This window comes from Nomascus leucogenys, chromosome 1a (genome assembly GCF_006542625.1).
Source record: "Nomascus leucogenys isolate Asia chromosome 1a, Asia_NLE_v1, whole genome shotgun sequence".
Lineage (NCBI taxonomy): Eukaryota > Metazoa > Chordata > Mammalia > Primates > Hylobatidae > Nomascus > Nomascus leucogenys.
In genome coordinates, this window is record NC_044381.1 from 75,075,167 (window position 1) to 75,100,469 (window position 25,303).

General features: G+C 39.1%; 1 protein-coding gene across 2 annotated transcripts in view; it reads left to right on the plus strand.

Moving 5' to 3' along the window:
• ACTR10 (actin related protein 10) overlaps window positions 1-20,732 on the plus strand; it is a 35,708-nt gene extending 14,976 nt beyond the window's left edge. For both annotated transcript variants that reach the window (XM_030811221.1, XM_030811225.1), the window contains 7 exons: window positions 935-1,014; window positions 5,804-5,839; window positions 9,749-9,828; window positions 9,910-9,983; window positions 16,319-16,400; window positions 18,001-18,202; window positions 20,303-20,732. In XM_030811221.1, the coding sequence (XP_030667081.1) occupies window positions 935-1,014; window positions 5,804-5,839; window positions 9,749-9,828; window positions 9,910-9,983; window positions 16,319-16,400; window positions 18,001-18,202; window positions 20,303-20,484 (736 nt within the window). In that variant the 3' untranslated portion in view covers window positions 20,485-20,732. The remainder of the gene's footprint in view (window positions 1-934; window positions 1,015-5,803; window positions 5,840-9,748; window positions 9,829-9,909; window positions 9,984-16,318; window positions 16,401-18,000; window positions 18,203-20,302) is intronic.
• Window positions 20,733-25,303: the final 4,571 nt, after the last annotated feature.

Genomic DNA, 25,303 nt, shown 5'->3' on the forward strand with positions numbered 1-25,303 from the left:
AATATTGGTCTTTCTATGCATGGCTTATTTCACTTAATGATCTCCAGTTCCATCAGTGTTATTGCAAATGACTGGATCTCATTCTTTTTTAAAGCTGAATAGTACTCCATTGTGTATATGTACCACATTTTTTTTCTTTTTTTTTAACTTAAGTTTAGAGATACAAATGCAGATTTACTACATAGGTAAACTTATGACATGGGGAAGACCTTTATTATTATTATTATTATTATTATTATTATTATTATTATTGAGATGGAGTCTCGCTCTGTCACCCAGGCTGGAGTGCAGAGGCGTGATCTCGGCTCACCGCAACCTCCACCTCCTGGGTTCAAGCAATTCTCCTGCCTCAGCCTCCTGAGTAGCTGGGACTACAGGCACGCACCACCACGCCTGGCTAATTTTGGTATTTTTAGTAGAGATAGAGTTTTGCCATGTTGGCCAGGCTGTTCTCACACTCCTGACCTCAGGTGATCCACCCCCCTCAGCCTCCCAGAGTGCTGGGATTACAGGCGTGAGCCACTGTGCCTGGCAGGAAGATCATTTTTATTTAAATCATAATACTCGGGCTGGGTGTGGTGGCTCACACTCTGGGAGGCCAAGGCAGGTGGATCACTTGAGATCAGGAGTTCGAGACCAGCCTGGCCAACATGGCAAAACCCTATCTCTACTAAAAATACAAAACTTAGCCAGGCATGGTGGCGGGTACCTGTAATCCCAGCTACTTGGGAGGCTGAGGCAGGAGAATCACTTGAACCCAGGAGGTGAAGGTTGCAGTGAACCGGGATTGCGCCACTTCACTCCAGCCTGGGTGACAGAGTAAGACTGTCTCCAAAAAAAAAAGCATAATAATCTATTATGTAGTTAAAAGTATCAAATAAGGATATCAGTTTCCATATTTTCATTCCAGTAACTTTTTTTTTTTTAATTTCAGAGAGTTGGAAACTCAACTATTGGAACAATGTACTGTTGACACAAGTGCTGCTAAAGAACAGAGCTTTCCCTCAGTGATGGGTAAATTCATTTTAAGTGGTTTAGGAGTGGTTTACACTCTCTTTTTGTTTCTTCAACTTGTGTTTTAGTCTTTGCTCCATTGCATGATTATTCTCTTTTCTCCCCATGCCGCTCTGTTGGCACTGCTTCAACTATAAGCTCACCATTGGCCAGGCGCAGTGGCTCATGCCTATAATCCCAGCACTTTGGGAGGCCCAGGCGGGCGGATCACGAGGTCGGGAGATTGAGACCACGGTGAAACCCCGTCTCTACTAAAAATACAAAAAATTAGCTGGGCGTGGTGGCGGGCACCTGTAGTCCCAGCTACTTGGGAGGCTGCGGCAGGAGAATGGTGTGAACCCGGAGGGCAGAGCTTGCAGTGAGCCAAGATTGCGCCACTGCACTCCAGCCTGGGCGACAGGGCAAGACTCCGTCTCAAAAAAAATAAGAAAAAAAAAGCTCACCATTGAGCTTTTAATCACTAAATTCAATAGTTTGATAGTTTGATTTTAGTCATCCTTTCCAGAACTTTTGACATTGTGGATCATCATGTACTCTTGAATGCTTTCTTCTCCTTGGCTTTCAGGATTCTTTTTTTTAGTAGTTGTCTATTATTTCCCCAAATATTCCTCTGGCTTCCTCTGCTCTTGCTTTCTCTACTGGTATTCCACTAGGGATCTAGTGTTTGTTCCTCCTTTTTCTCTACTGGCTTTTAAAATGTGATCTTATCTACTCCCACAACTTCTACATCTGCGTGCTGTTGATTCTGAAATGTGTCACTGGGCCTGATCCTTCTTCTGAACTTGATATTCATATTTCCAACTGATTATTAGAGACTGTGCATGTCTCTAGGCACCTCAAACTTAAGATTTCCAAAAGTGAACACATTATGTCTTTCCTCAAATTCATTTCAATTATTAGATAAAGATAATATCTTCCTTGTCTCCCGTTTTACAAAACTGGGAGTTATCATAGCCTTTCAATTCTTCAGAAATCTCTTTCAGATCTCATTTTTCTTTCTTTTTTTTTTTTTTTAACCTTCCACACCATTGAATACCTGAGAGCAAAGACATTGTTTTAATCTAGGCCCTCATTTCTTGCTTAGATTATTACAGAAGTCTACTCTGGATGGATTCGGTCTGTTTCACACGGTTGCCAGGAATAACTTTCCACAAATATTTTTATGTTTTTGAGACAGGATCTCACTCTGCTGCCCAGACTGGAGGGCAGTGGTGCAATCTTGGCTCACTGCAGTCTCCACCTCCTGGGCTCAAACCATCCTCCAATCTCAGCCTCCTGAGTAGCTGGGACTACAGGCGCAAGCCACCACACCCAGCTAATTTTTGGGGGTACATTTTGTAGAGATGGGGTTTTGCCACATCACCCAGGCTAGTCTCGAACTCCTGAGCTCAAGCAATCCACCAGCCCCTGCCTCCCAGAATGCTGGGATTACAGCCTGAGCCACTGTGCCCAGCCAATTTTTCACAAAATAAATATAACTACATTGCTCTTTTGCTTGAGAATTTTTGTAAGCTTCTACAAGTTAAAATCCAAATTATCTGCTGGATATAAATGTTTCTTCAAATCTGAGTTTGTTCTACCTCTTATCCTTAGATCACTAAACTTTATCCTTTGTTCCTTATTAAAGCTACAGTAAATTTCTTCCAGTTGTCAAGGCACCATGAGTCCTAGCACAGCCCTGTGCCTTCGTTTATTCTTTTTCCTTCCCTGGGATGTTTTTCTTTGCCTAGTTGGGTTTTTGATCCCTCTGCATGACTCAGCTGGAATGGCATCTTAATGGTAAAGCCTTCCTCATCTTCCCTAAGCAGAATAAATTGCTCCTCTCTGTTAAGCCCTCAGCAGTAATTTATTATAGCACATATGACACATTCTCATTTGCCTGTTAACTTACTTGTTTCCCCCAGGAGACTTTGAGGATCCCTGTCTTATTTATTTTTCAATCTGTAGCACCTAGTGTAGTGCTGGGGCATTGAATATATGTTGGAAAGCCAGATTTTTGTGACACTTAGGCATACCTATGTTTTCCTGTTGTTCCCTATTGATAGTTAAGTTAATAGCATTTTTCATTCTGTAGATCCAATTATAGCTTTCAAATTCCAGATAACTTTGTGATGTCTTAGTATATTTTGGTGACAGGTGATTTACAAAAGGTGTTCAAAGATAATAAATTCAATGTCGCATCCCAAGATGTTCTTTGTAAAGGTCTTTAAACCCAATAATATTTCCATAAAATTATAAATGATACATTCTTGAATATTCTTTTTCTAGTCAACCTTGTACTGATTCTAACCTTTCCTTTTAATACTCCCAATCTGAGTCTGTGATAGCCATGCAGTCCTACAAAATTGTGGAATCAAATCATACAAATATTTGCTGAAGCACCCACTTAGTAGGATCAGAAATGCAAATATGGCTGGGCACGGTGGCTCACGCCTGTAATCCCAGCACTTTGGGAGGCCAAGGTGAGTGGGTCACTTGAGGTCAAGAGTTCGAGACCAGCCTGACCAATATGGTGAAACCCTGTTTCTACATAAAAAAAAAAAAAAAAAAAATTAGCTGGGCGTGGTGGCACAGGCCTGTAATCCCAGCTACTCGGGAGGCTGAGGCAGGAGAATCGCTTGAACCTAGGAGGCGGAAGTTGCAGTGAGCCGAGATCGAGCCATTGTACTCCAACCTGGGTGACAGAGGGAGACTCCGTCTCAAAAAAAAAAAAAAAAAAACAAAAAGAAATGCAAACAAATTTAAAATGTCTCTTTTCCAGGTTCTTAGCAAAGATTACATGCAAGTCTGAGATATGCTTGAGTATCCTTAAGTGAATTTTGAATGAGCCTCTTCCATTTAGTATTTAGAACTTAGTTTAAAAAAGAATGAATATATCATAGTAACTCAAAAAGGCTAACCTAAGTACACTGATTGGAAAAATGTACAGTTTAAATTATATGCCAATATGTTATGCTTCTTATTTTCCTAACTGAAATGTAAGTGATTTTTTAGAGCCAGAGCCAGGGAATGCCTATTGTTTCTATTCTTCACTTGCAAAATTTAAATAGTTATTATTATTTGCCCCTTATGATTATTTGCTCCTTATGATTAAGTAGCTCCTTCCCAAAGCAGCATCTACTCTTAGCTAAATTAAACTCTTTATTTCCAGGCCTGCCTTACATTTGCCTAAAGAAAACAGTTTCTCATATTACCAAATTTCTTTGACACATGTTAAAATTTATATAAATGTTCCAAGAGAGAGCATTGAAGTTGTGGAATGCTGTAGGTTTTAGCACTTATTTTTAAATTGCAGGTTCTTACCGTCAAGTTACATTTCTCTCATCTGTTTATAATCAGGATTAAATCTTCTGGCATATCTTTATCCTCTTGATAAATTTTAACACTTAAAGATAGGAAATCTTCAAAAATTTTTTATCATGTACTGGCCCCACAGGTAAAATAAAACTTTGAACATGTTATCTTTAGTATGTCTGTTTGTTTATTTATAAACCATATATGTACTATTGTTACTATATTATGAAACACAAAAGTAAGCCTTTGGAAAGGATGAGATAATAAAGGTAAAATAATAAATAATTCTAAAGTTATACTTACTAAAGATAAAAATCTTTTGCAATATAATTAAATATTAAATATGCTTTTTTAAAAAATTATGGCTTAACATTTTAATGGTGTGGTTTCTAAGTTTACCTAATTTTAATACTTAATTTTAATGGCTCTCAGAACTGAAAGTTATAGTTGACAACAAACGTAGATCCAGGTGGAAGAAGGCCATAATTATGCTTATTAAATAATGATTTATTTTTCAGCTATAGATGTCTGTCTTCCCTGATATCAATAATTTGTTCTTATAAATCAATGAAAATATTTTTACATATTTTACAATGGGTTAAAAATTCTTTTTTTTTTTTTTTTTTTTGAGACGGAGTTTCACTCTTTTTGCCCAGGCTGGAATGCAATGGCACGATCTTGGCTTACCCCAAACTCCTCCCGAGTTAAAGCAATTCTCCTGCCTCATTCTCCTGAGTAGCTGGGATTACAGGCATGCACCACTACACCCAGCTTTTTGTATTTTTAGTAGAGACGAGGTTTCTCCATGTTGGTCAGGCTGGTCTTGAACTCCTGACCTCAGGTGATCGGCCCACCTTGGCCTTCCATAGCACTGGGATTACAGGCGTGAGCCACCGCACCTGGCCCCAAGGTTAAAAATTCTTAGTTTTGAAGACTTTAGGTTAGAAAATTTTGTTTCTGAGACAGATTTTTGGCAACAAAATTTTATAACAATGGTAATATATATCCAAACATTCACTTTCCAAAGGCTCCCTGTATTGCATGAAGATAGATATACTTGGTATCTTTAGGTGAACTTTCAATGAGCCTCTTTCATTTAGTATTTAGAACCTAATTCAAAAAAGAATGAATAGGTACTTTCTCAGTTGTTTTTTTAAATGTCACCTTTACCTTGAAGGGCAAGATTAAAAGATTGTGTGTGGCACTTTTTAAACATATGTTAGCACATTACTGACAACTATTTATTATCACCAGAAAGATAAACTTGAAACTTCAATTTTTTGCTTCAATTTCCATGGTTTGTCTTGGCTTTGAATGATGATATTTCTTCCCTAAAACAAAATTAAATTTTTCTGTTAGACTTTTTGAGAAAATTATAGTAGTTGTATTTTTAAATTTTTTTCTAAATTGAAAAATAGAAATGTGAAGGCAATTTAATAGACTGTTTTTAATTATTATTAAAGTTGTATAATTCTAAATGAAATATTTGTTTTAGGTTCAGTTCCAGAAGGTGTCTTAGAGGACATTAAAGGTAAACCAAGTTCTCATTTTTGTCCCTTTCATCCTTAAGTGTTACTTTGGAGGGCATATGCTTCTAAACATTTACATAGATAGAAAATATATTCATAATATAATATCCTAAAAGTATTTAATATATAGGCTATGGGATACTGTAAGTACAAATTCCAATTTTTTTTCACACTTAGGGAAGCTGTGGCATAGTGATGATGTGTTACTGAAGCAGCTTCTCAATTGTATACAGAGTATACAGGGTTACCAGGGAACTAGTATTTTGCAGTGTGAAAGAACAGTTAAATTGCTTAAGAAAGCTACTGGTTTGATGTAGTATAATGTTTTTTACTCTAGTTTTCTTTATACATTTTTCTAAAAACTTCCAGAATTGTGACCAAAGTACTACACAGTACATTGGATTCACCTAAGTGAGATGTGTTGCTTCTACTTTGCTAGAGTGAATTTCGATGATAATGTTCAAATTGGGTTTTCTGGTATTTTTATTCACTAAAATAAGATACATTTAAAATATAATCTACTTCAATACTTGGCATGTCATTAATGTTAATAATTTAGGGTGTTTAATAGATAGACAGTAATGGATTTTAGAGTTAAATGAGAACTGGAGATAATCTAATACAGTTGGGGCTGTGAAATGTTAAGTTATTTGTTCAGTGTCACACAAGTAGGTAGGGTTAGAGCTCGGGCTACAAAATAGATCTTGCTTTCCATTATATTACCTATTATCTTTTATGTGTTTTAATTACCTAATTTCTTTTCAATTGTTATAAAATTTCAGTCATTTGTAATGCTTATTATAGTAGTTCTAATAATACAGAAATATCTCAGGTAAAATGGTTTCCTTTCCTCTCTTCCATTTCTATCCTCCATGATATAACAATTGTTGACCATGTGGAGTATTTTCTTTTCATATGACCTCCAACCTGTGAAAAGATGTTTAACTCTTCCATTAGTCAGGGAGACATCAGATTGGCAAAAATTTGAAAGACATCTGGTATTAGTGAGATTGTAGGAAAATGAATATTATTATTAGTAAGGATTGCAAACTAACCTTTTTGGAAAGCAATCTGGCATATTTATTAAAATTCAAAGTGTTGCATCCCATCTAAAAAGGGTTATTGCATGAAGTTTGGTAACTTCATTATAAGAAATGTTATGTAGCTGTTAAGAGCTAGAGTATTGTTTTGGAAGAAGGTCCATAATGTTAACGAAGAAAGCATGTTGTTGAAGGTATGTTCAGTAGAAACCCTTTAAGTTAAAAACAAATATGCAGGGGCTGGGCGTGGTGGCTCATGCCTGTAATCCCAGCACTTTGGGAGGCCGAGGCAGGTGGATCACGAGGTTAAGAGATCGAGACCATTCTGGCCAACATGGCGAAACCCCGTCTCTACTAAAAGTACAAAAATTAGCTGGGCGTGGTGGTGCTCGCCTGTAGTCCCAGCTACTTGGGAGGCTGAGGCAGGAGAATTGCTTGAACCTGGGAGGCGGAGGTTGCAGTGAGCCAAGATGGCGCCACTGCACTCCAGCCTGGCAACAGAGCGAGACTCTGTCTAAAAAAAAAAAAAAAAAACCAAAACAATAAAACAAATACGCAGGCTGGGTGTAGTGGCTGGCCCCTGTAATCCCAGCACTTTGGGAGGCCAAGGCAGGTGAATCACTTGAGCCCAGGAGTTCAAGACCAGCCTGGACAACGTGATGAACCCTGTCTCTACAAAAAATACAAAAATTAGCCAGGTGTGGTGGTACAGACCTATAGTCCCAGCTCTTTAGAGGGGCTGAGGTGGGAAGATCACTTGAGCCTGGGATCTCCTGGTGGAGGCTGCAGTGAGCCAAGTTCAGACCACTGCACTCTAGCCTGGGTGACAGAGCAAGACTGTCTCAAAAGAAAACAAAAACAAAAACTAATATGCAGCATACAAATATTCATTGTATTGTGTGATCTTGAACTGGGAGGCAGAGGTTGCAGTGAGCCAAGATCGCGCCATTGGACTCTAGCGTGGATAACAGAGTGAAACTCTGTCTCAAAAAAATAAAAATAAAACTACAAAAAATTAGCCAGGCATGGTGGTGCACACTTCTAGTCCCAGCTACTTGGGGGGCTGAGGTGGGAGGATCACTTGAATCCCAGAGGCAGAGGGTGCAGTGAGCTAAGATTGCGCCACTGCACTCCAGCCTGGGCAAGTGAGTTTCGACTTCATCTCAAAAACAAAAAAAAAATATCTCAAGGCTAGGTATTTACTTTGCTTAGATAGTCACGAGAACTTGAATAAAATATAAACCATATAAGTAGCTTTAGCGCCTAGCTCACTGTCTAGCATAGTAGCATATTGTAGATTCTCAACACATGTGTTTTGAATTAGTGAATGAAATTCACTGCATAATGTATTATGAAAAGAATTGTGTATAATATATATCATATCAATATGCATTACATCATATATAATACATAATTCTTTTCATAATATATATGGCTAACATGCTTTACAAGTAATACAACCAAGTTGTCAGATTTCTTGCATTTAACATCAATTTTGTCTCTACTTTAAAAAAAGTATTCCTTAACTACCTTGAAATAATTTTAAGCACCTTATTATAAAAAATACTTTGCAATAGAATTTTTAAAAGAAAGTTTTCAAAATGCAAAAAGTAAAGTGATACGGTAGAAAGAAAGTGGTAGTGTTGGGGTGTGCTAACGAGGAACAATCATTACAAAAAGCCCAAAACTAAGGAATGTTAAATTGCAACAAAGAGCAAAATTTGGCATTGTACCAGCCAGGCACAGTGGCCCATGCCTGTAATCCCAGAACTTTGGGAGGCCAAGGCCGGTGGATCACTTGAGGTCAGGAGTTCGAGACCAGCCTGACCAACATGGCGAAACCCTGTCTCTACTAAAAATACAAAAATTAGCTGGGCATGGTGGCGTGTGCCTGTAATCCCAGCTACTTTGGGTGGCTGAGGTATGAGAATCGCATGAACTCGGGAGGCGGAGGTTGCAGTGTGCCAAGATCACGCCACTGCACTCCAGTCTGGGCAATAGAGTGAGACTCTGTCAAAAAAAAAAATTGGCGTTGTGCTCTGACCAACCAAGATTTTTATTAATTTTATTTCTTTTTTTTTTCCAATTTCTTTTTGGTAACATCTTTTCACAACAAGATTCCTTAAAAAGAATCAGACAGAGAGAGGGAGAAAGAAAATCTGGTTTAAAGAAATATGCTATTCAGTTAGAATAGCTACATTTTTGTGATGGTAAAATTAACTTTTATTGTGGTCCTCCTTATACAAGAGATATCAAACAACAGTTTCCTCAAAGGTGCTTTTTTTAAAATGAGGTTTTATACAAGATGAATGTACAACATGTCTTATGACACCTTAGTCAGTGAAAAAGCTTGTTTTTTTGTTTTGTTTTGTTCTGGTTTGGCTTTTTTTCTTTGAGACGGAGTTTCACTTTTGTTGCCCAGGCTAGAGTGCAGTGGCGCGATCTCAGCTCACTACAACCTTCACTTCCCGGGTTCAAGCAATTCTCCTGCCTCCACCTCCAGAACAGTTGGGATTACAGGCACCTGCCACCACACCCGGCTAATTTTTTGTATTTTTAGTAGAGATGGGGTTTCACCCCATCTCTACTCTGGGCAGGCTGGTCTCGAACTCCTGACCTCAGGTGATCCGCCTGCCTCGGCCTCCCAAAGTGCTGGGATTACAGGCGTGAGCCACTGCACCTGGCCAAAACAGGTTTTTTTAATGAACAAATTATTGTTAGCTAACTAAAGATGGGAATAGAGTTTATAAAATCCAAAGGAATAGATGATGAGCATGTTCACTTGAATAGAATTGTTTTGACTGGGGTGTAGGTACACTGTGTTCAATTATAATAACTAGCCATAACAAGGTCTCCTTTTCTTCCTTTAAGTGCGTACTTGCTTTGTAAGTGATCTGAAGCGAGGACTAAAAATCCAAGCAGCAAAATTTAATATTGATGGGAATAATGAGGTAAGTTTAAAAAAAAAAAAAGCATCTTTTTGCAAAGGTTACAACATGTGTGGACTTATGTTTATGATATTTATATTTCAGCGTCCCTCCCCACCCCCAAATGTTGACTATCCATTAGATGGAGAGAAGATTTTACATGTCCTTGGATCAATCAGGTTAGATCTTAATTTTTACGGCAAAGTAGTAAACTAAAATAAACTTTTGGCTTTTAAAAATATTTGTATGAGCCTTTATTTCACTACTGCCATTTTAACAGTTAAGTGTTTATTGTTAAGCCTCATTATTCACCATTAATTTTATTCAGCTTTTTTTTTTTTTTTTTTTTGAGACAAGATCTTGCTCTGTTGCCCAGGCTGGAGTGCAGTGGCACGATCTCAGCTCACTGTAACCTTCATCTCCTGGGTCCAAGCAATTCTCCTGCCTCAGCCTCCCAAGTAGCTGGGATTACAGGTGCCTGCCACCATGCCTGGCTAATTTTTGTATTTTTTAGTAGAGACACGGTTTCGCCATTTTGGCCAGGTTGGTCTCAAACTCCTGACCTCAGGTGATCCGCCTACCTCATCCTCCAGCAGTGCTGAGATTACAGGCATGAGCCACCGTGCCCTGCCTATTCAGCTTTTTAAATTTTTAAAAATTAAAAAAAAATATTATTTCCTATTTATCAAGGTAATTGAGAATTAGTTCAATTCATGAAACTAACCATTCTTTGAAGTGGGGCAGGAAGTATGACACTTTAAAACAGGGATTAGCAAAATATTTCAGTAAAGGACCAGAAGGTAAATAGCTCAGGCTTGGCCGGGCGCAGTGGCTCATGCCTGTAATCCCAGTACTTTGGGAGGCTGAGGCGGGCAGATCACCTGAGGTTGGAAGTTTGAGACCAGCCTGACCAACAAGGAGAAACCCAATCTCTACTAAAAATATAAAATTAGCCAGCTGTGGTAGCACATGCCCTTAATCCCAGCTACTCAGGAGGCTGAGGCAGGAGAATCGCTTGAACTCAGGAGGCAGAGGTTGCGGTGAGCGAACATTACACCATTGCACTCCAGCCTGGGCAACAAGAGGGAAACTCCATCTCCAAAAAAAAAAAAAATTGCTCAGGCTTTATGGGTCCATATGGTCTCTGTTGCAACTACTCAACTCTATAGTTGGAATACAAAATTAGCCGTAGATAATATGTAAATGAGTGAGCATGACTGTGTTCCAGTAAAACTTTATATGCAAAAACAGGTGGTGGCTGGATTTCATTCTCAGGCCATAGTTTGCTGACTCCTGCTTTAAAACTTTTTGTTAGAAAGAATGCATTTTTCCAAATATACTCAGTCTTTAGGACTTAGTAATTCACCGTTTATGGATTTGACTATTCTGTCTGATGATCCAATATAAGTTGTTAAGACTTACATAATCATATTAGTAACAGTACAACATTTGTTTATAATGCAACTTTATAAAATTTATATTATAAAAGTTTCCTTGTAAAATATAAGGTCAGAAGATATACAAAAAATTATTATTATGTAACATATTGAACATCCTATTAGGTTTTGAGTTAATGTAGAGCTTGAAGTATTAAAAGAATGAACATAAATATACAGAAGTTAAAGGAGGTAGGACAGGGTAGCAAAGGAGTAAGAATGTAGTACTTTTTGCTAGCTATTTTTATATCATTTTAATCTCTTATTTAAGTTATATTTATTAAATTACTTTTTAAAATTTTCTCCTGATTATTTCTTGGATCTCAGTATAAAAGAAGAAGACAACTATTTAAAGAAATACAGAGGCCAGGCATGGTAGTTCACACTTTTTTTTGTTGTTGTTGAGACGGAATTTTTGCTCTTTTCCCCCAGGCTGGAGTGCACTGGCACGGTCTCGGCTCACTGCAGCCTCCTTCTCCTGGGTTCAAGCAATTCTCCTGCCTCAACCTCCCAAGTAGCTAGGATTACAGGCGCCCACCACCATGACTGGCTAATTTTTGTATTTTTAGTAGAGGTGGGTTTCACCATGTTGGCAAGGCTGGTCTCGAACTCCTGACCTCAGGTGATCCACCCGCCTTGGCCTCCCAAAGTGCTGGGATTACAGGCGTGAGCCACTGCACCTGGCTGGTAGTTCACACTTGTAACCCCAGCACTTTGGGAGGTGGAGGTGGGAGGATATCTCGAGCCCAAAAGTTCAAGACCAGCCTGGGCAACATAGTTTGAGACCCTGTCTCTACAAAAAAAAATTTTTTTTTTTTAATTAGCCAGGCATGGTGGTACACACCTATAGTCCTAGCCTTTAGGAAGCTGAGGTGGGAGGATCACTTGAGCCCAGGAGTTTGAGGTTACGGTGATCTATGATTGTACCACTGTACTTCAGCCTGGGCAACAGAGTGAGACCCCATCTCTTTTTTTTCTTATTAAAAAAAATTTTTTTGTAGAGATGGAGTCTCACTGTGTTGCCCAGTTGGTCTCGAACCCCACTCAAGCAATCCTCCTGCCTTGCCCTCCCAGAGTGTTGGGATTACAGGCATGAGCCACCACCCCCGGCTCCCCATCTCTGTTTTCTTTAAAAAAAAAAAAAAGGAAATTCAATGAACATGGAATTGTTGGTTCCAAAATAATAGGAAAATGCATTATGAATAAAGGAAGCCAGTATGTCTTACATTCCAAACCCAATTAATTTACGTTTACTAACATGTTTTTTGTGTTTTGTTTTTGTGTGTGTGTGTGTGTGTGTGTTTGTTTTTTTTTTTTTTTTTTTTTTTGAGGTGGAGTTTCGCTCTTGTTGCCCAGGCTGGAATGCAATGATGTGATCTCGGCTCACCATAACCTCCACCTCCTGGGTTCAAGCAATTCTCCTGCCTCAGCCTCCCGAGTAGCTGGGATTACAGGCGTGCGCATTACCCCCAGCTAATTTTTGTATTTTTAGTAGAGACGAGGTTTCTCCATGTTAGTCAAGCTGGTCTCGAACTCCTGACCTCAGGTGATCCACCTGTCTTGGCCTCCCAAAGTGCTGGGATTATAGGTGTGAGCCACCGCACCCAGCCTAACGTGTTGTTTCTACCAAAAGGTATAGTTCCATTGAAACCTTCTAATTAGACACAATACTGACCAGTAGTTGGTTGGTGAAGCAAAAAAAGGGTTATTTAAAGTAAAGGACCATTATAAAAAATTGTATACTAAACATTTTATTTTAACTTAAAATTTATGTGTATTTATGTTTTTCCAAGACCTTTTCTTTGAGGCTAAGTCTGCTTATAGAGTTCTGACTTAAAATTATATAAACCAGTAATTCATAATTTATGATTTCCAGCTTTTTTTTTTCTTTTTATAAGTACAGTAAGAGCTTAAAGTTACTAGGAATCAGTCTTGGTACAGAATCCATCTAGTTGGCTGGGCGTGGTGGCTCATGCCTGTAATCCCCACATTTTGGTAGGCCAAGGTGGGTGGATCACTTGAGGTCAGGAGTTTGACACCAGCCTGGCCAATATGGTGAAACCCCATCTCTATTAAAAATAAACAGAATCCATCTAGTTATTTTCTTCTAGACCTTTACAGTTGTCTCATCTATGTTACAAATATTTTTAAAAATTGTCTTTCCAAAGCTTTCAACATTCATAGAAAGAACAACTTGTTTTCTACCTTAATATTTCATTGGTTAATAATTGTTAAGTTATGTAATTTTAATATCAAATCAGCTGACAAAAGATTTGGAAAAAGAAGAGTGACTCTTTGTAAGCATGCAGCTCAACTGGTGGAAGAAGTCTGCAGGCATAGTGGCAAGGGCCTGACCAGCTATGCCTGTTCGGCATACTGCAGGCCTCAGTTAGTATACTTTAATGGAGTGGAAAAAAATAGCTAGTAGATTGAGTCTCATGAAGAGGATTTTATGTTTTGAAAAGGATTTTTAAAAGCTTTAAAATAGTTATGCATAATATCCCAATTTTATAAAAAATAGAGTTTATACCTGTATATGTATAGTTAATTTTGTATTGCGTTGGTTAGGATTTGGTTTGGCCACAGTTATACAAACCTGAAAATAGTGGCTTCAACAAGTTAGAAGTTTATCTCACTTAAAAGAAGTTCAAGGCTGGGTGCAGTGGCTCACACCTGTAATCCCAGCACCTTGGGATGCCAGTGCTGTTGGATTGCTTGAGCCTGGGATGTAGAGGTTGTGGTGAGCTGAGATTGTGCCATTGCACTCCAGCTTGGGCAACAGGGCAAGACCCTATCTCAAAAAATTTGAAATTAAAGGAAAAAAGAAGTTCAGAGGTAGATCATCCAGGGATTATATTATCATCTCATATTAGAGACCCAAACATCTTTCCATCTATCATCTCTGAGATGTAGCCCTTGTCCTTGAGGTCCAGGATGGCTGTTGGAGTTGTAGCTACCATGTTTTTGTTTCAAGCAGGTAGTCCTAAGAAGGGAAAGAAGAAAGTACTTAACTCTTAATTAAAAGTCCAACATAGGCCGGGTGCCACCGCTCATGCCTATAATCCCAACACTTTGGGGAGGCTGAGGCAGGCAGATCGCTTGAGGCCAGGAGTTCGAGACCAGCCTGGCCAACGTAGCGAAACCCCATCTCTACTGAAAATATACAAAAAATGAGCTGGGCGAGGTGGCACAGGCCTGTAATCACAGCTACTTGGGAGGCTGAGACATGAGAATCGCTTGAACCTGGGAGGCTGATCCAGGATCACACCATTGCACAGAGCGAGACTCTGTCTCAAAAGGGAAAAAAAAAGTCCGACATATTACTTCTGCCTCCATCTCATTGTCTGGTACTTAACTACATCTAGTTGCAAGAAAGACGTTTTTGTTTTTTTTGTTGTTGTTGTTTTTTTATGAGATGAGGTCTCACTGTGCTGCTCAGGCTGGTCTCGAATTCCTGGCCTCAAGCCATTCCCCTGCACTGCCTCAGCCTCCTGAAATGCTGGGATTATAGGCATGAGTCATTGCATCTGGCCAGAGGCTGGTAAATACAATGTTTTAACTAGTGGGTTGGGGTGGAGGCACAATATATCCAGCTTAAAAATGGAGTTTTATCTTTTTTTATTTTCAAATCCTACAGATAGGCAGTTGTAAAAGATAATACAGAGAGGTCCCATATACCCTTTCAGTTTCTCCCAATGGTTAAACATCTTATATAACTATAATATGATATCAAAACTAGTAAGTTGGCATTGGCATAAAATATATGTCAGTTCTGTGTTATTTTATCATGTGTAGATTTCTACAGTCACTACAACAATGGAGATACAGAACTATTGCCAGACAGAAAGAAAAATACTGCTTGATCTCACTTTTATATGTGGAATCTAAAAAAAAAGTCAAATATCTAGAAACAGAGAGTAAAACAGTGGTTGTTAGGAGTTAGGAGGGGAAGGAAATGAGGAGAGGGTCAAAGGACACAAACTTGCAGTTATGAGTGATGAATAAGCCTAGAGATCTAACGTACAGCATGAGGACTTTAGTTAGTAACACTGTATTCTATACTGAAAATTTGCTAAGAATAGATTTTGGGGCTGGGCACAGTGGCTCACGCCTGTAATCCTAGCACTTTGGGAGGCCGAGGTGGGCGGATCACGAGGTCAGGAGATCGAGACCATCCTGGCTAACATGGTGAAACCCCGTCTCTACTAAAAATACAAAAAATAAGCCGGGCGCGGTGGCGGGCGCCTGTAGTCCCAGCTATTCGGGAGACTGAGGCAGGAGAATGGCGTGAACCCAGGAGGCGGAGCTTGCAGTGAGCCAAGATCACGCCACTTGCACTCCAGCCTGGGCAACAGAGCAAGACTCTGTCTAAAAAAAAAAGAATAGATTTTGGGTGCTCTTACTACTTATGGAAGGTGATGGATAGGTTAGTTTGCTTGAATGTAGTAATTATTATGTGTGTGTGTATATATATGTATATATCAAAATATGTTGTGTACCTTAAATATAATACATATATAATTTTTTAAAAAATATAGAACTCTTTCATCACCACAAAGATCTTCCTCATGCTACCAAAAATAGAGTAATTTTAATTTGAGATTAAACTGGAAAATGGATATTTTATTAAGCAACTAGTGATCCTTGTATTTTAAAAAACAAAGAAATGGGGGGTGGTTGCTTGTAAATCTCTTGTATCACTAGCTAATCTGCTTGTTGAATCTTACTAACTTCCATAGAATATTTCTTTTCTCTTATTAGGTTTGGGGAGTTATAATTGGACACCAAATAAACGTAAATCTATACATAATAATAGTAACAGCTAACAATTTAGGGAATGCCTTCTATGTGCCAGGCCCTGTTCTATTAACTCATTGCATCTTCACCTCAACCCCTGCGAGGGAGGCATTGTTATCCTCTCCATTTACAAATGAGAACACCTTGTATTTTAATAATTATTCTTTGTTAATGTAGTATTGGTACTTAAAAATACTATGTAAATGGAAATAATGGTATATTCTGTGTAATATTATAATACGTGACACCAACAGAAAGCTCTCTTTTTCAAATCCCATTAGGGATTCAGTCGTGGAAATTCTTTTTGAACAAGATAATGAAGAGCAATCAGTTGCCACTTTAATATTGGATTCCCTTATACAGGTATTTTATCTTGTCAAAAAATTACCTTTATTATCACAGTCCTTTAAATATAAATTTTAAATGTTATTTTAGGCAACTAGCAATCCTTGTCACATATTATTTTTAATATGTGTCAACAACTAATCTGCTTATTAAATTTTATTTATTTTTACAGAATACGGTCCTTTTTTTAACTTTTTAAACTTTCATTTTAAAATTTTATAGTTCATGAGTTTTACTCTGGCACTGAGAAAGGGTATCTACAACATTCCAAACCCCAGGATAATGAGTGCCATGGACATGTGCATTTTTATTTTTTTTTTTGAGACAAAGTCTCGCTCTGTCACCCAGGCTGGAGTGCAGTGGCGCGATCTCAGCTCACTGCAGCCTCTGCCTCCCGGGTTCAAGTGATTCTCCTGCCTCAGCCTCCTGAGGAACTGGGATTACAGTCACCCACCACCTTGCCCGGCTAATTTTTGCATTTTTTAGAGACAGGATTTCGCCATGTTGGCCAGGCTGGTCTTGAACTCCTGACCTTGTGATCCGCCCACCTCGGCCTCCCAAAGTGCTGGGATTACAAGCGTGAGCCACCGCACCTGGCCTTTTTTTTTTCTTTTTTTTGACAGAGTGTTGCTCTTGTTTCCCAGGCTGGAGTGCAATGGCATGATCTTGGCTCACCGCAACCTCCGCCTCCTGGGTTCAAGTGAGTATCCTGCCTCAGCTTCCCGAATAGCTGGGATTACAGGCATGTGCCACCATGCCTGGCTAATTTTGTATTTTTGGTAGAGATGGGGTTTCTCCATGTTGGTCAGGCTGGTCTTGAACTCCCGACCTCAGGTGATCCACCTGTCTCGGCCTCCCAAAGGGCTGTACAGGCGTGAGCCACCAAGCCCAGCGACATGTGCATTCTTTTAAGACCAGGGACCAGATTTTTATTTTGTACCTAGTGTGGCTTGTGGTTCCTTCCAATTCAGGGTTGTATAGTATTCAATTTTAAATTCCATAGGACATATGGTAATAATATGTCTCTTTTGTTTAATGACTATGTAATTATAGGACTTCGCATGAAATACCATTGCCTTGGAAGATATGTTTACCTCTAGGGCTCCATTCATTGAAGGACCTTATCATTGCTAACTCTTAAAGAGAACTAATGTAGAACCATAATTTTTCTAGGAGTGTTATCTTCCCACTTAACAACTGGCACTGTGAATACACCTTAGAAAAATTAAATTTCCACATACTTCCCTTACCCCAAAAAAGAGAAGCTATTTCTTCTCATGCTCTTTGCCCTACTTAATCATTGCTGCCCTGACAGTGAGAACACTCACATATGCCCTATGGGATGTAAAATTCTATGCTTTTAGACTTTAAAATATTTTTAAATCTTTAAAGTTTATGTATATATTTGGCAGTATTTTTATGGTGGTTATATTTGCTACGTGAAAGAAACCTTGCTGTGGCCCTTTTTGTGATACAAACGATCACCTGTTTAATCTGTAGTATAATAATAATAATATGTATAATAATAGTACATATAATATGTATATTTTCTTAAGTTCAGTCAAGCATTGTTTGTACAGTTCAGAATAAATCCTTCTTTTTTTCTTTTTAATAACAGTGTCCGATAGACACCAGGAAGCAACTAGCAGAGAATTTGGTAGTCATAGGTGGCACTTCTATGTTGCCAGGATTTCTCCACAGATTGCTTGCAGAAATAAGGTATTTGGTAGAAAAACCAAAATATAAAAAAGCACTTGGCACTAAGACATTTCGAATTCATACTCCACCTGCAAAAGCTAATTGTGTGGCCTGGTTGGGAGGTAAGAATTTCACTTTTAAAATATAATGATTATATAGTATTTGGTCTCTGAATGACACTATTAATGGATATATTAGAATAAATCATTCAGGGTTCAGAATTGCCCACTTTATATATAGAACTAACACTGACTTTTTCTTTCTTTCTTTTTTTTTTTTTTTTTTGAGACGGAGTCTCACTGTCGCCAGGCTGGAGTGCAGTGGCGCAATCTCGGCTCACTGCAGCTTCCGCCTCCCAGGTTCAAGCAATTCTCCTGCCTCAGCCTCCCAAGTAGCTGGGACTACAGGCGCGCACCACCACGCCCAGCTAATTTTTGTATTTTTAGTAGAGACGGAGTTTCACCATGTTGGCCAGGATGGTCTCAATCTCTTGACCTCGTGATCCACCCACCTTGGCCTCCCAAAGTGCTGGGATTACAGGCATGAGCCAGCACGCCCAGCTGACTTTTTCTTAAATTATATTAATTTTCAGAATTTTATATCTATTTCTCTTGGCATTTGCACTGTGATATTAAGTAAACGTCCTCATTTAGTTAAAGTCATCCCTCAAAATAGTGAAAGCTATGAATTCATTCCAGTGATGCTACCATTTCTTTCTTTCTTTTTTTTTTTGAGACGTAGTTTCATCCTTGTTGCCCATCCAGCTGGAGTGCTATCGCATGATCCCAGCTCACTGCAACCTCCGCCTCCCAGGCTCAAGCAATCCTCCTGCCTCAGCCTCCCTAGTAGCTGGGATTATAGGCGCCCGCCACCACACCTGGCTAAGTTTTTTGTATCTTTAGTAGAGACGGGGTTTCTCCATGTTGGTCAGGCTGGTCTCAAACTCCTGAACTCAGGTGATCTGCCTGCCTCGGCCTCCCAAAGTGCTGGGATTATAGGTATGAGCCACTGCACCCAGCTTACCATTTCTTAAAATGTTTATTTTAATGTCTTCCAAAGCTAGTGAGCCACATATGAAAACTGGCCCCTTAATTTATGACTATGTTTGTGACTGAGTTCATTAAATGTTTTAAGTAGTGATGGTTTCACTGAAATAAGCAATTAACCTAATAAGTACAGTTGACCCTTGAACAACATGGGTTTGAATTATGTGGGTCCACCCATATGCTGTTTTTAGGAAATATGCTGGAAAAATTTTGGAGATTTGCAACAATTTGAAAAAACATAGACAAACCACGTAGCCTAGAAATATCAAAAAAAATTAAGAAAAAGATACATTATGAATGTATAAAAATATATATATAGATACTGGTCTGTTTACGTGTTAATCGACTATTCATGTTATTGGTAAGACTTCTCAGTCAACAGTAGACTATTGGTAGTTAAGTTTTGGGGGAGTCAAAAATTATACATGGATTTTCAACTGCTTGGGGGTCCACACTCTTAATCCCTGCATTGTTCAAGAGTCAGCTGTAACTACTTTGAAGGGAAAAACAATTATGAATATGTACATTTATATACGTTCTGATACGTGTTTTATGATGCAGTTAGAGCTAGAAGGTATCAGGATTGTACATTCAGAGAGAAAAACAAAGTACTATGACATTTTAAAATGAATGTTATATTATTTCTTGTAAAATAGAATTTGGTCAACGTAGTTTTGATCTAAGACAAATTGATTTAGTAACGGAATTGTTTTTAAAAGACTGCCTTGTGGGTCTTAATAAGGTCTTCAGTATAGAATGTTAGGACATTATGATGATGTGTATTGGGTTTTGCAGTAACATTTTATTTATTGATATGTAACCTTAGTTGTGAGAGAGAAAACTCAGAATCTTATTTATTGTATTTACACAAAGTTGAAAATACTTTCACTCCACTCTATCTCACTTGCTTTTAAATGCAATAATACTTGTTATCATATTCACTATTATTTGCTAAAGGCCATTTCAATTACTTTAACACGGAGTTATGGCTTACCCTATTATTCAAAATGTAAAATAAAGAATGGCTTAACTGGAATTACTTTGAAGATTGTGGCTATGCATTGCTGAATTTTACCAGTCCACTTTTGTCATATAGTGAAGTAGATGTATATGTACATAAAGTTTTCTGGGGTAAAAGTTTTCATCTTAGCTATAAAAAATATTTTTGTCACACAGGGGCTATTTTTGGAGCATTACAAGATATACTTGGGAGCCGTTCTGTTTCAAAGGAATATTATAATCAGACGGGCCGTATACCTGATTGGTGTTCTCTCAATAACCCACCTTTGGAAATGATGTTTGATGTCGGGAAAACTCAACCACCTCTGATGAAGAGAGCGTTTTCCACTGAGAAATAGAAGTTTGATTAAAAATCAACCTTGCTTCATATCAAATATTTAACCAATTATAAGCAAATTGTACAAAGTATGTAGGATGTTTTGTTATAGAGGACTATAGTGGAAGTGAAAGCATTGTGTGTTTACTCTTTGCATTAATATATAATTCTTTTGGCTTTGTTTCTTGTGTAGTGGTAAAATGGTAGCTGGTGCTTATTGAAATTTGTTGTATTTATATCAATAAAGTATAGTAAAGCAGTTTGATTTTGGAAGTTTGTTATGTGGCTGTTTTTTTTTTTTTTTTTTTTGAGACGGAGTCTCGCTCTGTCACTCAGGCTGGAGTGCAGTGGCGCGATCTCCACTCATTGCAAGCTCTGCCTCCCGGGTTCACGCCATTCTCCTGCCTCAGCCTCCTGAGTAGCTGGGACTACAGGCGCCCACCACCACACCTGGCTAATTTTTTGTATATTTAGTAGAGACAGGGTTTCACCATGTTAGCCAGAATGGTCTCGATTTCCTGACCTCGTGATCCACCTGCCTCGGCCTCCCAAAGTGCTGGGATTACAGGCATGAACCAGAGTACCTGGCCTATGTTGCTTGTTTTTCGAAAAGAATAGTATTACTCCACAGTTCACATAACCTGTTCTGGGCTCGTTAAATGTGTTTCCAGCAGTTACTCCATTTAAAGCATAAATAGTGTTAACCATTACCAGTTATTTCAAATACTAACATGGGTCCATTTAAAAAATATATTTATGGTGTCCATATTATAATAATGTTGTTTTTCCAGAAATATATTTGATCTTTGGACTGAGAATGTTTGGTAACATAGTCAAGCATTTGTTAAGCAAAATGTGGAAATGTTCACTTTTTAACTTTACAGTTTTTTTAATGAGCAATTCTACATTTCTAAGAAAAAAGATACTTCATTTTTATATAAGGTTACAGCTGCTTTATAAAAATGTAGTCACAATGCCATTAATCTTTGCGTTTGTGCTTTATTATAATCTTCTCAAGGCAGAGGTTCTTGACATATGTACTCAATCATTTAACTTTTATTTTATTTTTTCATTTGTTTTTAATGAACTACCTCTTGTTGAAATTTTGCTGGCTTCATTCTTTCGGGATACCTGTGTCCTCTAGTCCTACTGCTCTTCCATAGCACTCTTTCCTTAAGCACAGTATCCGTAATTGGGGCACTTCTAACTTTTACCTTGTAATCGTTTCGACAGAGGTTTTATCTTCTTTTCTGGAATATAAGCTCCATTGGAACAAGGCTTGTCTATTTCTTAACTTTGAAACCTCCCAGGAGGATTGCCAGGAATAGGTATGGTATTAATTGCCAATTGGATGGATTTACTATTTTATTAACATCTCTTTTTTCAGTAAACATGAACTTTACATTTATATTGATCTCATATTTTGGTGAATTTAGATTATTTATGAGAAGTTTTCATCATTGAATAATATCAAAAACAGGATCTGTGACTGAAATAGAGCTTTAAAACTAGCTATAAAGTAGCAGACAACTAGTGGCTGAAGTTAAGGAATGTAGCCCTCTGTTATAGGTTGAATTATGTCCCTCAAAAAGATAGGTTGAAGTCCCAACCCCTGTACCTTGTGAACGTGACCTAATTTGGAAATAGAGTTGCAGATGTAGTCGAATTAAGATGCGATCATTAGGGTGGCACCCCGATCCAGTAAGACTGGCATCTTTGTAAGAAGAGGAAGCTGGTTGTGGTGGCCCATCCCTGTAATCCCAGCACTTTGGGAGGCTGAGGCGGGTGGATCACTTGAGGTCAGGAGTTCAAGACCAGCCTGGCCAACATGGTGAAACCCTATGTTTACCAAAAATACAAAAATTAGCCAGGTGTGGTCCTGTATGCCTGTAATCCCAGCTACTCCGGAGGCTGAGGCAGGAGGATTGCTTGAACCCGGGATGCAGAGGCTGCAGTGATCCAAGATCACACCACTGCACTCCAGCCTGGGTGACAGAGTGAGACCCTGTCTCGAAAAAAAAAAAAAAAAAAAAAAAAAAACACTCCTAAGGAAAGGCATGCCTAACATATTCCAGGATTGACAAGGAGACCAATTTGGCTTGTGTAGCATGAGCAAGGAGAAGAAAAGCAATAGTAGATGGGGGAGTGGGTGGATATCTTGTAAGGATACATCTTACTGAGTGAAACAGGGTGCCCTTGGAGGGTTTTGAGTGGAATAACAAGATCTGGCTTGTTTAAACCGGATTATTCTGGATGTTGCGTTAAGAATAGAGTTTAGAGAGACAAACTGAAGCAGGAAAATCAGTTAAGAAACCATTTCAGTAATCCCAGTGAGATGATGTTTTAAACCAGGGTGCTAGCAGTAAAGATGAGAAGCCTGATTCTGGATACATGGAAGGTAGACCAACAGGATTTCCTGATAGATCTTACGTGGATGTTTCAGTTACCTATTGCTATGTAACAAACTTCTAAAAGTTTGTAGCTTAAAACAATATGAATCCTATTTGCTTATGGTTTTGTGGGTCAGAATTCAGGCAAGACTCAGGTGAGCAGTTCTGTTCCACGTAGTATGAGCTGGAGATAGCCACCTGGCTGTATTTAATTGGTGTGCTGGGATGGAAGGTCTAGGACAGCCTTGTTTACAAGTCTCAGTATCAGTGCTCTCCACATGCCTTCTCTGTCTTCCACATGCTTCTCTCCACATGGCTGGCCTAGGCTCTCTCAGCATGGTGGTCTCAGAATACTGATTTGTTACTTGGCAGCTTGGATCCAAGCTCCATTGTGTGAGTTCTCCTCAAGACACTGTTTGCATAATGCTTTCTGTTGTCCTATTAGCCAAAGTTAGTCACATGGCCAAGCTCACAGTCAATATGGGAGGGGAATATTGAAAGACACTTTCACAATGGGGTTGGAGAGATAAGAGTCAATAATGTTTCCAATATTTTTCATCCATGCAACTAGAAGGATGGTGTTACCGTTAATGGGGAAAAAAAGGAAAACTACAGGAGAAACAAGTTTTGGGGCAAAGATCAAGAATTAGCTTTGTACATGTTAAGTGTGAGATATCGACTACACATCCAAATGGATATAGACGTTTAATATTTAAGAGAGAGATCTGGGATCTCTTAAAAGTTTTGAATCGGCCGGGCACGGTGGCTCATGCCTGTAATCCCAGCACTTTGGGAGGCCGAGGCGGGTGGATCATTGGAGGTCAGGAGTTCGAGACCAGCCTGACCAATATGGTGAAATCCTATCTCTACTAAAAATACGAAAATTAGCCGGGTGTGGTGGTGGGTGCCTGTAGTCCCAGCTATTCGGGAGGTTGAGACAGGAGAATTGCTTGAACCCGGGAGGCGGCAGTTGCAGTGAGCCAAGATCATGCCACTGCACCCTAGCCTGAGCGACAGAGTGAGACTCCGTCTCAAAAAAAAAAAAAAAAGTTGTGAATCATCAGCAAGTATCTGGTATTTAAAACTGCGAGATGACCAAGTGCATGAGTGTGGATAGAGAAGAGGACCAAGGACTCATCCATCCCTGGAGCACTCCCAAGTGAAGAGATAGGAGTAGGAAAGGAAGTAGCTGGTGAGATAGGGCAGAAAACAAGAAAGCGTTAGTGTCCTGGAAGCCAAGGGGGAGATGCGGATCCAGCATGGAGTGATCGAATTTGTAATAAATTTCTGATAGTCCAAGTAAATTAGACCTTGCAATTAACAATTCGATTTTGTGGAGATGAATGATGACCTTTTCATGTACAGTTTAGTAGACTAGTGGGGTGTGCCGGGAGGGGCAGGAAGTCCTGACTAGGGTGGGTTGAGAAGAGCAAGAAGTGCCTGACATCTGGGAACTAATCTAATACAGGTAAGCCTCAATGCTATTACAGATTGATATGACGCTTTCAGCAAACTATGCTTTTCTTCTGTTTTTCACATAACATACACTTCAGACAAGTTGGTCACTGTCCAACTCAAAACACCAAGCATCCCTCTTGCTAAAGGAGTGACTTACTTTATCAGTTTCACCTTTATCCCTCCTTTAGTCTGCCATCCTTATAGATAAGATTTCAGATCCTAGAATTGCCCTGGTTTTCTGAGAGCACCCAATTCAGAACCCCTACTTACTTAGACCCTCCCCCAAATTACCCAACAAAAGCCAAGATCCTATAATCACCATCTTACTGAATCACCCCACACTTCTCCCTTGTTGCCATGAGTAATAAACTAAACGTATTTGTCAACAGGTGTGGGGGTTTTCTGGGTGTTTTTTTGTTTTGTTGTTTTGTTTTGTTTTTGGTCTATGGCTGAAGGGCATTGTCAGGGTTAAGAGATGGGAGGGAGGGGAAACGAGCTTAGGCAAAAGGGGATGGGCTTTTGCTACACAGGGGAACCGAGAAATAGAATGGCAGCCTGTGAGGAAACTAGGTCGAAGTTTTTAAGATAAATAACAGCATGTTTGTGTGTTGAACGGAAAAATCAAGAAGGGAGAAAAATTGATCCTTTAGTAGAGGGCTGGGGGATGACACGTGGAGGGTACAGGATCCAGTGCTTTAGGTAGGGTTGGCTTCAGGTAGGAAGGAGCATAAACCGTTCACCTACGTGGTCTGGCGGGTGGGATCCTGGAATGTGTCTGGCTGTGGTGGTCCGAGTGGGCGAGGACATTCTGCTGACTTCACAGTTCTCAGTGCAAAGGGGAGAAGGCGGAAAACTTTCCTCCCTCACATATCCAATTGCCTATCCTAATTTTCACATCTCAGTTGTTTTGTACGTCTTTAAAGAGCCTTTACTAGAATCTTAATTTCCTAGTATCCATCCCCAAGAAAAATGGAAGAAAACTTGATGTATGCA